Below are 14,393 nucleotides of genomic sequence, written 5' to 3' on the forward strand. Positions count from 1 at the left end.
TCATAGAGCACAGCCCAGAGGCGCCACGCTCGCAACAGGTGAAATCACAGAACTTTTCAGTTAGCCTGACGCTCGTTTTCTCAGGCAGTGAGGAAACCTGAAACAGGAACTGCGTTTCCTCAGCCCTCAGTCGCTGGGCGTGCGGGGCCCACCGGGGGCTCACGTCACGCCCAGCTTCTTCTACGGACAGGAGCCGAGGGCTAGGGCTGAGGGGCCTGCCCAGGACGTGGGGCTGGTCAGAGGCAGCACCAGGATCTGAGCCTGAACCTGCTGGGAAGCCCCGAACAGCCGGGCCCCAGCCGCCCACGCCTCCTCCTAGGGACACGTTTGCCTCAGCCATTCCGTCTAAACACTGCCCTAAAGTAAGGCTTAGTAAGTTACACATGTCCCCCGTGATATTCAGCCTTGAGGGCCCCACGTTTGTGGTCACATGCTTGGTAAGCATATCACGTGTCACATGAATATTTACTGATAATACTACATATCCAATTTCCCAAAATTATTCAAAAAATTCTTTGGCAGGCTGGAATTCTATGAAAAAAAAAACACAAAAGGAAGTCAGTAACCTTTCGAATTTGGGCAGACGGCTGCTTTGGGCAGACGGCTGGTCAAACACTCAAGGAGGTGGGGGTGGAGGGTGGTGCACAGAGACCCTGGACTTGGGCAAAGGCATATTCTCACCTGTAAGCAAATCTGGAAACCAGAAATGATGTTTAACTCTGAAAAGAGCTTAAATGGTGGAGCTACCTGGATGAGAGCTGCCTCCTGACTTGAGTTCCCAGAAAGGAAGTAAAAGTGTTTGGATGCCCTTGAGAGGGAGTGGTTGCCAGGAGCCGAGTGTGCCTGGGGGGAGGCTCCACCCACTGAAGACCAGGTCTTCAGCTGAAGACCAGCTCCACCCACTGAAGAAGGAGACCAGGTCTCCAGGGGGCAGGGGAGGCTCTTCTGTAGCCTCTCTTTTGATGAACCAGCCTCTGTATGCAGGCCTCCTGCCAGGCTCCCTTGGGGCTCATGGAGGAGACAGCCACGTACTCAGAGCATAGACTTGGAACAGCTTATAACCAAACCAGAACTTATAACCAGAACCAGCTTATAACCAGAACCAGCTTGTAACCAGAACCAGCTTATAATCAGAACCAGCTTATAACCAGAACCAGCTTATAACCAGAACCAGCTCGTAACCACACCAGAGCACCTGCTGCCAGAAGCTTCAGGGCACGCGTGGACGCCCTGGGCTAATCCTAGGGACAGTCCAGGGGAAGCAAGCTTTGATCTAGACTCAAACAATGTCATGTGACTTCAAATAACCAAGATTTTTAAAATCTGTTTTAAATGGAACAACGGGCAAAACAAGAAGTTTGCAGTGGAGCAGAGCTCTGGCTGGGGCTGCATACCTGAATACTGAACACAGAGCAGGGCCTGGCCACGGGCCACGGCCAGCTGCCGGCTCAGCTCGCTGGGCGCAGGACTCTCCAAAGGGCGCTCCTTGCTTCAGGGAAGACCAGAGGAAACAGCTAAGGCAGAGTCCAAAGCAACATCAGAGATAGAAATACACTAGAAACAAGGCGAGAGCCCCCTGTCTACAGGGACAGGTTCATTCCACAACATTTACGGATGTGTATAAGCGTCTGCGTATGTGTGTACATACACACACATATAAACGCTTACATCCAGAACCATGAAATAGTACGTATATGCTGCCTACAGGAGACTCGTTTCAGAGCTAAAGACATGCACAGACTGAAAATGAGGGGATAGAAAAACATATTTCATGAAAATGGAAATAAGACGGTTAGCAGCAATACTCAAATCAGACATAACAGACTTCAAAGGCTATTAAAAAATAAACAATGGCATTATATAATGATAAAGGGATCAATACAAGAAGATATTATACTCATTAACACATATGAACTCTATAAAATAGCACCTAAACATATAAAGCAAATATCAACAGACATAAAGGGAGAAAGTAATGACACAATAACAGTAGGGGACTCCACCACCTCACTGACATCAAAGGACAAAGCATCCAGACAGAAAATCAATACGGAAACATGTTTTAAATGACACAATAGACCAACTGGACTTAACAGATACCTATAGGACATTCCTCATCCAAAAACAGCAGAACACACATCCTTTTCAGGTACACATGGAACATTCTCCAGGACAGATCATACACTGGGCTATGGAACAAGTCTCGACAAGACACAGAGGACAGCAATTACATCAAGCACTTTTTCTAAACAAAATATTCTGAAACTGGAAATCGATCACAGGAAGAAAAATGTGAAAAGAACAGACACATGGAGACTGAACAAGCGACTAAAACCAAATGGGTCAAAGAATAAAGCGAAGAAAAGAGCAGAAAACACCTCGAGACAAAGCACCACGGAAACACCGCTTTCCAAAAGCGTATGGGGTGCAGCAGAATGAGTTATAAAGGGGCGCTTTCGGGCGCCACAGGCCGTCCTCAAGAAACAAGAAAAACCTCAAGCAAACAATCTAATCCTCCACCTAAAGGAACCAGAAACGGAAGAATAAACAGACCCCAAATCAGCAAAAGAAAGGAAGCAACAAAGATCAGAGAGGAGAAACAGAGAGACCAAAGGGCAACCGAAAAGATCTGCAAAACAAGAGCTGCTTTCTGAAAAGGCAAAACGACCCTGACAAATGTTTAGCCAGGCTATCGAGAAGAGAAGACAGAGGCCCAAATAAACAGGACACGAAAGGGGAGAGCTGAGAGCCAGTCCCACAGGGGCAGAAAACGTCGCTAGAGAGCACCGTGAGCAGTTACACGCCAATGACCGCGACCACCTGGAAGAGACAGGTGGATTTCTGCAATCACGCAGCCTTCCAACCCTAAATCAGGAAGAAATCACAACCTGAACAGATGGATCACCAGTAGCGAAATTTTATTAGTGATTTAAAAACTCCTAGCAAACAAAAAGTCCAGAACTGAACAACGTCATGGGGGAATTCTACCAAACACATAAAGAAGAGCCAATTCCTGTCCTTCTCAAGCTATTACAAAAACTTGACGAGATGAAACACTCCCAATTTTACCTGTAACACCACCTTTACCCTGATACCCAAACCAGACAAAGATGCTACAAAAAAATTATAGGCCAATATCATTGATGAATATAGATGCAAAAGTCCTCAACAAAATATCACAAATTTGAATTTAACAATGTGTATAAAGGATCATACACGACAAACTGGGATTCATTCCAGAGATGCAAAGATGGTTCAACACTCACAAACCAATGTGATACATCACATTTTAAAAAGAGATGATAAAAACAACAGTCATCTCAACAGACACATAAGAAGCATTTGACAAAATCCAACATCCTTTATGATAAAGAAAAAAAATTTTTAACTCCCTGGAAAAACCACCACAGGAAATCCAAGCCCTGCAGAGCCCAGGGCTGCATTCCAAACTCGACCATGGATGCTTCAGAGGGTCTGACGGGGCGTGAGGGCATCTGCTGGAGACGCCTACTCAGTAGCAACGACCTGCTGACGTGGGAACAGCAGACGCGGCAGGAAGAGGACCAGAAATGAGATGAAACGTGGCAAGTCAGGCCCAGCAGCGACTTGCGAGCCAGCGACGGCAGGCACAGCTGTGACGCTCACGGGAATGAGCAGCCGCTCAAGTGCCACAGCCCACCGTCTCTGCGTAGATGGCGTCACCTCTAACAGCAGAACTGGGGGCCCCGCAGGCCCCCAAACACCCTCCTGTCCAGAGAAACGGACCCAGGGAATCTGCAGAACTCGTCCAGCATCATGGGACACGGGGACAGGTGTGGACGCAGAGCCAGGCAGCTAGCCCTGGGCTGAGGGCCGCTGGGTAAAGGAAGCCTTTCCGAGCCAACAAGCCCATCGCAGGCCACCCAGAATGGCACCAAGCACCATGTCCACTCAGACTTCCTGCCCAATGACGACCTCAGACGCTTAGAATAACCGCTAGCTATGATGCTCTCCGAAATGACACTTAAACAAAAATTAAATGTTTCTAAATAGTTAAGCAGCAGGTCTGAAAAATGATTAATATGACTTAAATTTATCTAAAAGAACAGACAGATACAAAAATAATATATACATATGTGTGTGTGTATAGGTACATATTTACACATAGGTACTTAGAAGGTCTTATCTCTGTTTGAAAAAAATCAATTAAACTGTCTAAAGAGTTCCTCCAAATTATTTCAAATTTGCTTGGGATACAAACTAGGTCACATACCACCTGTAATTGCTCTTGCATCTTGAAGCTCTTTTACCATCATTTTTGAAGCTAGTCTTTGGTGAAAACATAGTTGCACTGTGGAAAGAACTCCATGTCATTCAAAGATTAAAAATTCTAAGCTTAAGAGACCTACTTTGCAGTGAAAAAATAAACATAAATTCATAAATGCTTCCCATATCCCAAGTTAGTAATAAACTGAACATTTAATCACTTTAATTTTGACAGCTAACCCTCTAATTCTATAACCATATCAGCTATTTCACTAATGGGGACATAAGTGTATTTGTGTTTTAAAATTCTGGAGAACACTGTGCTATTTTCCTACAAGTTTTTGGTTCCTAGACAAAAACTAAGATAATCACTTTGCAGCCAGGCATGCAGGGCAACCCCACATCTCAGCTCCAGGTCTGGAGCCCTGGGAGAGAGACAGGGCGGGGCGGGGGGCTATGCTTGCTGCAGACTCTGCAAGTCCGCTGGGCAGTGACCGGGAGCAGGCCTGGATGAGGCGGGGGAGGACATGCACACCGGCCTGTGAGGACCGGACTGGGGCGGGGGCCCACCCCACCCGGAGCACAGGGCTCAGGGAGGCTGCGTGAGGGCGGTGGGGGCTGGGTGAGGCCCAGGAGGAGGAAGCACCCAGGCAGGGAGGCAGGCAGCCCGTCAGCCTCGCCACCTCCCCGCCTGTCCTCACTGCCTCGAGGACGTCACAGCAAAACACATCCTCACCTGCTGACGCCACCTAGAATATCCCTGTGCTTTCTCTAGAAAGTTCAAACCCTGGGGCTAGTACTTAGGACTGACCACGGCCTGGTCCCTGCCCCCTGGACTCCCTCACAGGCCCCACATGCAAGACCCACCCAAGTAAAGTGAACCCGAGGAGTCCACACTTAGCAGATGGCATCACCACTGAGCCAGCACGCAGGCTCAGGGCCTGGACTAGTGTGCAGATGTACTGAGGCATGAATCCAGGATCTATCTATCCACCACCCACCCATTCAATGCCCATCCATCCCTCCACCCATCCACCCATCCATCCAGTCACCCAGCCACCCAGCCTTCCAGCCACCCACTCATCCACCCATCCACCCAGCCACCCATCTACCCATTGATCCATACACCCACTGATCCATCCATCCATCCACCCAACCATCTGTTCATCTATCCACACATCCAACCATCCACACACCCATCCAACCACCTACCCACCCATCCACCCATCCACCCATCCACTCACCCACTCATCCACCAATCTATCCACCCACCCAGCCACCCATCCATCCACACATCCAACCATCCACCCACCCATCTGCCCACCCATCCATATCCACCCACACACCCACCCACCCATCCACCCACCCATCCATCCCTCCACCCAGCCACCCAGCCACCATTGAGCCATACACCCACTGATCCATCCATCCATCCACCCAACCATCTGTCCATCTGCCCACCCACCCACCCACCCATCCATCCATCCATCCATATCCACCCACCCACCCAACCACCCACCCATCCACCCATCCACCCATCCATCCATACACACATCCAACCATCTACCCACCCATCCAACCATCCACCCATCCATATCCACCCACCCATCCATATCCACCCACCCATCCACCCACCCACCCATCCATCCATCAACCACCCACTCACCCGGCCAGCCAGCCAGCCAGCCACCCATTCACCTCCTGCGTTGCAGGCGGCTTCTTTACCTACTGAGCTATCAGGGAAGCCCCAAAGTACATCGTAAGCACTCAACAAACGCTTGCTACTGCCGCCTCTGTTCTGTGATGGGGTCATGCTGGGGTCCACACACTGACCTCCATCCACACCCGCACCTGCGTCCAGAGGCCATGGTCTGTCTCTGGCCGGTCCACTCACCGCGGGGCAGCCGTGTAGCCCGACGACTGTATCTTGCTGTGGAAAACCAGCGGGCGGTCCTTCACGACACTCCGAGCAGCTGCGGGGAGCACGGCCACGGGAGAGGCGAGTCGCTGACATGGCCGCCTCACAGTGGACGAGGACGCGGCTCCGCAGAGACCGCCAAGTCCACTCAAGGGGAGTTAGTGCACGCCCTGCAGGCGGCAGAGGCTGCGTCCCTGAAGGCGAACCTCCACCCCGGCAACCGGGGCGTTAAAAGCACCGGAAGACAGCGGAAACGCGATTCCCCTCCTTACACGACCCGAACCGCAGTATTTAACACTGTGCATTGCAGACACTCGAGGGCTAACGCGTCAGCCCTTCCCACAGCGCTGGCCCCTCCCGGCATGTCTGGAAGAGGCTGTCCACTCTGGGGTGAGACAGGCCACACGGAACCCGGCCAGTGGGATTCTGTCCATGGGACCCTGATACCCGCAGCGTGGAGCAGGTGCCTCTGTGCCGGTGCCAGGCACAGCCCCGCTACAACAGGAATGTAAGTCTCTGAAGCCAACCAAGTGTCTCTCTTACGCCTGTGTTTATCACGACACAACAGTAAGAAAGACCAGCCATCAGAGCATTTTAATGGCAAGGAAACACCGTACCCCATTCTTAACACACTGTAAGCTTCCACGGCCCAGCTGGCTAGTTAGAGCTCTGACACCGCAGAAACTTACCACCCACACGGACATGTCCCAAGGGTGCTTCCAGACAGAATAAAGTCCTGCCAGAATTACTCATTTCTATGTATATTTGATACTTGCTATTCAATATGAATATTCTGTACAATACTATAAAACAGCTTTAGAAAATGGATAATTACATAATATTGAATACTCCTAAAAACAGTTCTCTTTTTTTTAAACAAAGAAATTCAGCTCTGCTTTTGGAACTATTTCAAACGTGATAAACCAAGACATGTTCCCATCAAAAGCTCAAGGAACCCCACTGGGCACGGGGGCCCCGAGGAGGGAGCTGGGCCCCCAGAGGCCCTTGGGAGGGACTGGAAATCCCAGGGGAACCAGGAAATCTAGCTATTTCTATTATGCCAATCTCTAATTTGGAGATTACAGAATCACTATAAATCAGTCATCTTCTGTAATATTCCACATGAATATTTTCTGAACAACACATAAAGCTATCATAAAAAGTCAAAGCTGTAAATTTCACCAGTCTCTGGATACAGAGAAATTGTAACCTCTGTAATAAGCTGTACTGTTCATACGATTGCTCTCACTAAAGTTTCGCTTCACAATCTACATGTTACTTAGCCGTAAAGCATAGCACAGCATGTACAGTCATCTGGGACAAAATGGTACATCCTAATAGGGCGTGCCCCGTCAGTCCAGCGGTGACCTCCAGTACCCAGGTTCAAACCCTGGTCGGGGAACTAAGATCCTGCAAGACTCTTGCCATGCAACCAAAAAAATAAAAAAAAAACCTGGACAAAACTACCGTCCAACCAGATGCACACACCCGTCTGCTCACAGCAGCACTGCTCACACAGACAAGACATGGAGACAGCCTGACCGTCCCTGGACAGATGAACGGATAGAGAAGACGCGGTGCACTCACACAGTGGGACATCACGCGGCCGTAAAAAGAATGAGATGATGCCGTTTGCAGCAACACAGAGGGACCTGGAGACGATGCTGAATGGCGTCAGTCAGACAGAGACGACACCACACGGCAGCACGCACGTGCACGACACAAAGGAGCCTGCGCTCACCGCAGACACGCGCGCACCGACACGGACACCAGCGTGGCGGGTGCCAAGGGGCCGAGGCAGGGAGGGGCACCTGAGAATTCGGGATCAGCAGAAGGGATGTCACACTTAGGGGGCTTCCCTGATAGATCAAGCACTAAAGAGTTCAGTTCAGTTCAGTTCAGTTGCTCAGTCGTGTTCAACGCTTTGCGACCCCATGAACTGCAGCACGCCAGGCCTCCCTGTCCATCACCAACTCCCAGAGTCCACCCAAACCCATGTCCATTGAGTCCGTGATGCCATCCAGCCATCTCATCCTCTGTCGTCCCCTTCTCCTCCCGCCCTCAATCTTTCCCAGCATCAGAGTCTTTTCCAATGAGTCGGCTCTTCACATCAAGTAGCCAAAGTACTGGAGCTTCAGCTTTAGCATCATTCCTTCCAATGAACACCCAGGACTGATCTCCTTTAGGATGGACTGGTTGGATCTCCTTGCAGTCCAAGGGACTCTCAAGAGTCTTCTCCAACACCACAGTTCAAAAGCATCAATTCTTCGGCACTCAGCTTTCTTCACAGTCCAACTCTCACATCCATACATGACCACTGGAAAAACCACAGCCTTGACTAGATGGACCTTAGTCGGCAAAGTAATGTCTCTGATTTTTAATATGCTATCTAGGTTGGTCATAACTTTCCTTCCAAGGAGTAAGCGTCTTTTAATTTCATGCCTGCAGTCACCATCTGCAGTGATTTGGGAGCCTAGAAAAATAAAGTCAGCCACTGTTCCCACTGTTTCCCATCTATTTCCCATGAGGTGATGGGACCAGATGCCATGATCTTCATTTTCTGAATGTTGAGCTTTAAGCCAACGTTTTCACTCTCCTCTTTCACTTTCATCAAGAGGCTTTTGAGGTCCTCTTCACTTTCTGCCATAAGGGTGGTGTCATCTGCATATCTGAGGTTATTGATATTTCTCCCAGCAATCTTGATTCCAGCTTGTGTTTCCTCCAGCCCAGCATTTATTCTCATGATGTACCCTGCATATAAGTTAAATAAGCAGGGTGACAACATACAGCCTTGACGTACTCCTTTTCCTATTTGGAACCAGTCTGTTGTTCCATGTCCAGTTCTAACTGTTGCTTCCTGACCTGCACACAGATTTCTCAAGAGGCAGGTCAGGTGGTCTGTATTCCCATCTCTCTCAGAATTTTCCACACTTTATTGTGATCCACACAGTCAAAGGCTTTGGCATAGTCAATAAAGCAGAAATAGATGTTTTTCTGGAACTCTCTTGCTTTTTCCATGATCCAGCAGATGTTGGCGATTTGATCTCTGGTTCCTCTGCCTTTTCTAAAACCAGCTTGAACATCAGGAAGTTCACGGTTCACGTATTGCTGAAGCCTGGCTTGGAGAATTTTGAGCATTACTTTGCTAGCATGTGAGATGAGTGCAATTGTGCAGTAGTTTGAGCATTCTTTGGCATTGCCTTTCTTTGGGATTGGAATGAAAACTGACCTTTTCCAGTCCTGTGGCCACTGCTGAGTTTTCCAAATTTGCTGGCATATTGAGCGCAGCACTTTCACAGCATCATCTTTCAGGATTTGAAACAGCTCAACTGGAATGCCATCACCTCCACTAGCTTTGTTCATAGTGATGCTTTCTAAGGCCCACTTGACTTCACATTCCAAGATGTCTGGCTCTAGGTGAGTGATCACACCATCGTGATTATCTGGGTCATGAAGATCTTTTTTGTACAGTTCTTCTGAGTATTCTTGCCACCTCTTCTTAATATCTTCTGCTTCTGTTAGGTCCATAGCATTTCTGTCCTTTATTGAGCCCATCTTTGCATGAAATGTTCCCTTGGTATTTCTAATTTTCTTGAAGACATCTCTAGTCTTTCCCATTCTATTGTTTTCCTCTATTTCTTTGAACTGATTACTGAAGAAGGCTTTCTTATCTCTCTTTGATATTCTTTGGAACTCTGCATTCAAATGGATATATCTTTCCTTTTCTCCTTTGCTTTTTGCTTCCCTTCTTTTCACAGCTATTTGTAAGGCCTCCCCAGACAGCCATTTTGCTTTCCTGCATTTCTTTTCCATGGGGATGGTCTTGATTCCTGTCTCCTGTACAATGTCACGAACCTCCATCCATAGTTCATCAGGCACTGTGTCTATCAGATCTAGACCCTCAGATCTATTTAAACAGGAAAGATACTGTCTGTAATTCAGGAGACTTGGGTTTGATCCCGAAGTTGGAAAGATTCCCTGAAGAAGGGAATGACAACCCACTGCGGTATTCTTGCCCGGAGAATTCCATGGACAGAGGAGCCTGGTGGGCTACAGTCCATGTGATAGCAAAGACCCGGACACAGCTGAGTGAGTAACACACACGCTCACGTCACATTTAGAACGGATAAACAGCAAGGCCCTACTGTACCTCACAAGGAACAACCAGATCCAGTCTCCTGGGATAAACCATAATAGAAAAGAATATTCTGTTAAAGAAATATATATGTGTATCTGTGTGAAACTGAGTCACCCTGCTGCACAGCAGGGGTTGGCACATCATAAATCAACTAACGCTCCAACTAAAAATAAATTTAAAATAATAAAATAAAACTCTCAGATTCCATTTTAAGGGGCGATCTAAGTAAAACATGTCTAAGAACAAACTGTAATGAATTCGGTTAAAAAAAGAAAGACAAGCCCAAGTCTCGCTTCACAGCAGGTCTCCACACAGAGGTCTGCTATCAGCTCACACTGCGGAACGCGGCTGACAGAACAAGCTGGCCTCAGGTGTGAGGGGCGGCACCGCTCGTAACAGAGCTCACCCTGCAAGGAGTCTGCTTCCAGTGAGAACACAGTTAGGACTCTGGAATACTCTCTGAACAACCTAGTATTATTCCAGCTATTAGGAATTTTAATTAATATTTGTTAATCCACAAGTTTTCCCAAAAAATGTTAAAAGAAATCTATACATAACATCACATTATTGGGGGCATTATTGAAGAAAATGGTTCAAAAAGACTTTCTATGTTGCCCAAAGTCATAGCGTTGCTTACCGCCACTGAACTGTAGACACAAGTATGATTAATACGGTGAATTCTGTGTGATTTGTATTTTACTACCGTAAAAACACACACCAGAAATAAGTGAAGAGATGCACACTGCCAAATACAAAATAGATAAAAAGGGAAAGTGTTAGTCACTCAGTCGTGTCCGACTCTTTTTGACCCCATGGACTGTAGCCCACCAGGCTCCTCTGCCCATGGAATTCTTCAGACAAGAACACTGGAGTGGGTAGCCATTCCCTTCTCCAGGGGATCTTCCTAACCCAGGAATTGAACCCGGGTCACCTGCATTGCAGGTGGACTCTTTACCGTCTGAGCCGCCAGGGAAGCCCCTAAAATAGATAAACAACAGCATTTACTGAATAGCACAGTGGCAGACTTTGTTTTCTTGGGCTCCAAAATCACTGCAGACGGTGACTGCAGCCATGAAATGATAAGGTGCCTGCTCCTTGGAACAAAAGCTATGACCAACCTAGACAGCATATTAAAATCAGAGATGCCACTTTGCCGACAAAGGTCCCTATAGTCAAAGCTATAGTTTTTCCAGTGGTCACATACAGATGTGAGACTTGGAGCATAAAGAAGGCTGAGTGCCAAAGAACTGATGCTTCTGAACTGCGGTGCTGGAGAAGACTCGAGAGTCCCTCGGACTTCAAAGAGATTAAACTAGTTAGCATAAAGGAAATCAACCCAGAGAAACCACTGCCAGTATTTCTCATGTTCTGACTTCCTATGAATTATACCCAAGTCATGAAGAAACGCCCAACACATTCCCCGCCACAAAAACCGTGTCAGAACACGTGAGAAGGAAGGAGCAAAGGAAGAAGAAAGCTCTGAGCTTTCACCTCGATGAACGTGAATCCGCAAAGCGACAGAGAAGCTGAGCAAACAAACGCGACTCAGACGCGGAGCCGCCCTACATTCTGCGTTTCAGACTACGTTACACTCACCAGAGTGTTTCTGAGTAGCCGGCTTGGTCCTTTTTTCCTTAACAAGTCCCACGTACAGCGGAGAGGTCGGTGAGACACAGGAGCTGAAATTAAAACACAGCCCCGGTCTGTGAGAGCAAACTTGCCTGATGGAGCTGTTTCAGGGAGACGGGCATCTTAAAGACAGTTTCGCACGGCTCCGCACCTGGGCAGCACCGACAGGTCCGGTCCCCGGCGGGGGCGCTGCTGGGACCTCAGCAAGGCGGCAGGGTCCACCTCCACCAGCGCGGTCTCGTTCCCGAACATGGACGTGAGCAAACAGAGGGCCTGCACAGAAGGGTTCAGAGAATCGGTCGTGGTTGTGGGCACGTTAGTTGTGCTAATGGGTGCCCTGTGCACGTGTGTGACCCCTGAACCTTCACACACAGCCTCACACGGCGAGCAGGCAGGAGAGCACGTCAGAAGAAGGGAAGATAAACCGCAGCGGAGGGCGCACCGCCCCGGCCTTGCTCACCACACCACCGCCGGTTCCAGTCGCCACGGCGCAGGATCCAGCAACCTGAATGCTGAGGCTCCGGAAGTCTTCATTCCAGGCAAAGAGAAAACAGGCCACACATAAGGCCACGAGGTGCTGCCTGCACCCGGGCTGCGGCCCAGGCCGTGAGTACAGAGCGCACAGCCCGCTGCCCCTGCAGAGCCGCCCCCGCGCGAACCCGCAGACCAAGCTCCACATGCAGCTGCAAGAGTGCGGTGGGCACGGCGTCCCCGAGGACGAGCCAGGCTGGGCACGTGGCGTGGGACCTTAACGGACAGAAAACCAACCGGGAGGAGGCAGGTACAGGTGCCGGGGCCAGCGGAGGCCACGTGCGCAGACAGACGACAGGGAGGTGGCTCCCCAGGAGGAGGGCCCGGACCAGGGTGTCAGAGCCCTCAGGGAGCACGGCGTGGGCCAGGCCGTGTGCACACAGGGCAGCGGGCAGCAGTCCGTCATGTCCCCGCAGCTCAGGGCCCGGTGGGGACCGAGCCTGCAGGTGTGCGGAGGCCAGGTCGGGCAAGGAGTCTGTCACTCAGCCCAACAGCTCTGACGGTGACCCGGCACCGCAGCAAGGCTGTGGCGAGGACACAGGGCCCACTTCAGGTCCCGGACGTGGCTGGGCCCCAGGTGGAGGAGGAGACAGAGGACCAGGGGTGATGGGCTGCAGGAGGGGCTGGGGGGCTCCAGGACAGCCAGCGTGCTGCAGGTGACCCGGGAGCCCAGTCCCTGGGGGTCAGTGACGGGCACCCACCGTGACCCCCTGAACGTCAGACAAAGGAAAACGTTCAAGTTACATGCTGTCTGTATCAAAGATCCTCTGAAGGTAGATCTTACCCTTGTAATGCAAAACGGCCTCCAGTTCAAAGCTTGCCAAGTTAAACATGAGCAAACCAGCAGAGCTTCCAATCCACAAGCAGCGGGCAGTCTCAGAGAGGCTGATTCCAAAAGGAAGAGAGAAAAGCGTGTGCTGACTGTCCCCCCTCAGCCAGGGCGGCAGGGACCCGCCTCAGGGAACCTGAGGGTCCCCTGCTCTCCGAGGCCCTACTGTTGAGAGGGTAACAGGCAGGAAGGCCAGGAGTCTCCAGACAGAGGAAACAGGCTGCAAGTGTGAGACGTTTTTCTCTCTCTTAAGAGGAAGGAGGAACTAGCTGCAGTCTTTCCTTCTCTCTTCCAATGTAAAAGGAGGCTTCCCTTAAAATACTGAGTTGCCACAGTGACACCTGGCCCCACCTGAAGGTAACTATTCTCAGACCTCGAGATAACCAACGCCTTTTTCCTATGGACATGTTTGTCTTAAGCTATGTAATGTACTATGCATTTACCCCAGACTATGTCTTCAAGTCGGTTCCGCCTAATGGCTCAGAACCTGCTTGACAAACCAGTATGTTATACTCAGATAGTGTTCACGGGGTCGCAAAGAGTCGGACACGACTGAGCGACTGAACGGAACTGAATCTATGTAAACGAAACTATTTGTATGGTGATCTGCCTTCTCCAAGATTCAAGTCAATTGTTTTATGGCCCGGGATGAATCATCTGGTGCCAAGATTATCCCAAAGTGCATCTCACGGGTGAGGGGCCTGGCGCCCGTCTGCGTTTTAAGACATCCCTTTCTTTCACTTTCACCTGCTGGTGACCACGTAACACCCGGCTGAAGACTGGCAGGCGGGCACTCTCTGCCCCTTCTGGTGCCTGTGTCGGGAGCTTTCTCTGTCTCCTTTACACTTTAGTAAAACTTTATCACACAAAAGCTCGAGCGATCAAGCCTCATCTCTGGCCCCGGATTGAATTCTTCTCCTCCGGAGGCCAAGAATCCTGGTGTCTTTTCGGTCAGCAACAACCTTTCACCGTCCAGGGAAGGCAGAACTCAGAGGGCCACAAGCTGGGCCCCACTCAACTGTCCTCTAGGGTCACCAGAGGGAGGCACCTGCGGCCTCCGCGAGACCCCCGCACAGGTGGGCATCCCTGCCAGAGCCCCACAC

The 14,393-nt window shown here is 49.9% G+C and overlaps 1 protein-coding gene across 20 annotated transcripts in view; it reads right to left on the bottom strand.

The window, feature by feature from the left end:
* WDR27 (WD repeat domain 27) overlaps window positions 1–14,393 on the bottom strand; it is a 181,513-nt gene that overhangs the window by 146,805 nt on the left and 20,315 nt on the right. For 17 of the 20 annotated variants that reach the window (XR_009601581.1, XM_042253747.1, XM_060419336.1 and 14 more), the window contains exons 10-16: window positions 13,246–13,346; window positions 12,391–12,677; window positions 12,082–12,203; window positions 11,898–11,980; window positions 6,140–6,218; window positions 4,253–4,330; window positions 1,395–1,489 (exon numbers count right to left, since the gene is read on the bottom strand). Coding sequence is in view for 19 of the 20 variants with exons in the window: in XM_042253747.1 (XP_042109681.1) it covers window positions 1,395–1,489; window positions 4,253–4,330; window positions 6,140–6,218; window positions 11,898–11,980; window positions 12,082–12,203; window positions 12,391–12,677; window positions 13,246–13,346 (845 nt within the window). In the remaining variant the exon portion in view is untranslated. The remainder of the gene's footprint in view (window positions 1–1,394; window positions 1,490–4,252; window positions 4,331–6,139; window positions 6,219–11,897; window positions 11,981–12,081; window positions 12,204–12,390; window positions 12,678–13,245; window positions 13,347–14,393) is intronic. The other 3 variants (XM_027972684.3, XM_060419341.1, XM_060419342.1) reach the window with 2 other exon arrangements.

Source organism: Ovis aries, chromosome 8, assembly GCF_016772045.2.
Source record: "Ovis aries strain OAR_USU_Benz2616 breed Rambouillet chromosome 8, ARS-UI_Ramb_v3.0, whole genome shotgun sequence".
Lineage (NCBI taxonomy): Eukaryota > Metazoa > Chordata > Mammalia > Artiodactyla > Bovidae > Ovis > Ovis aries.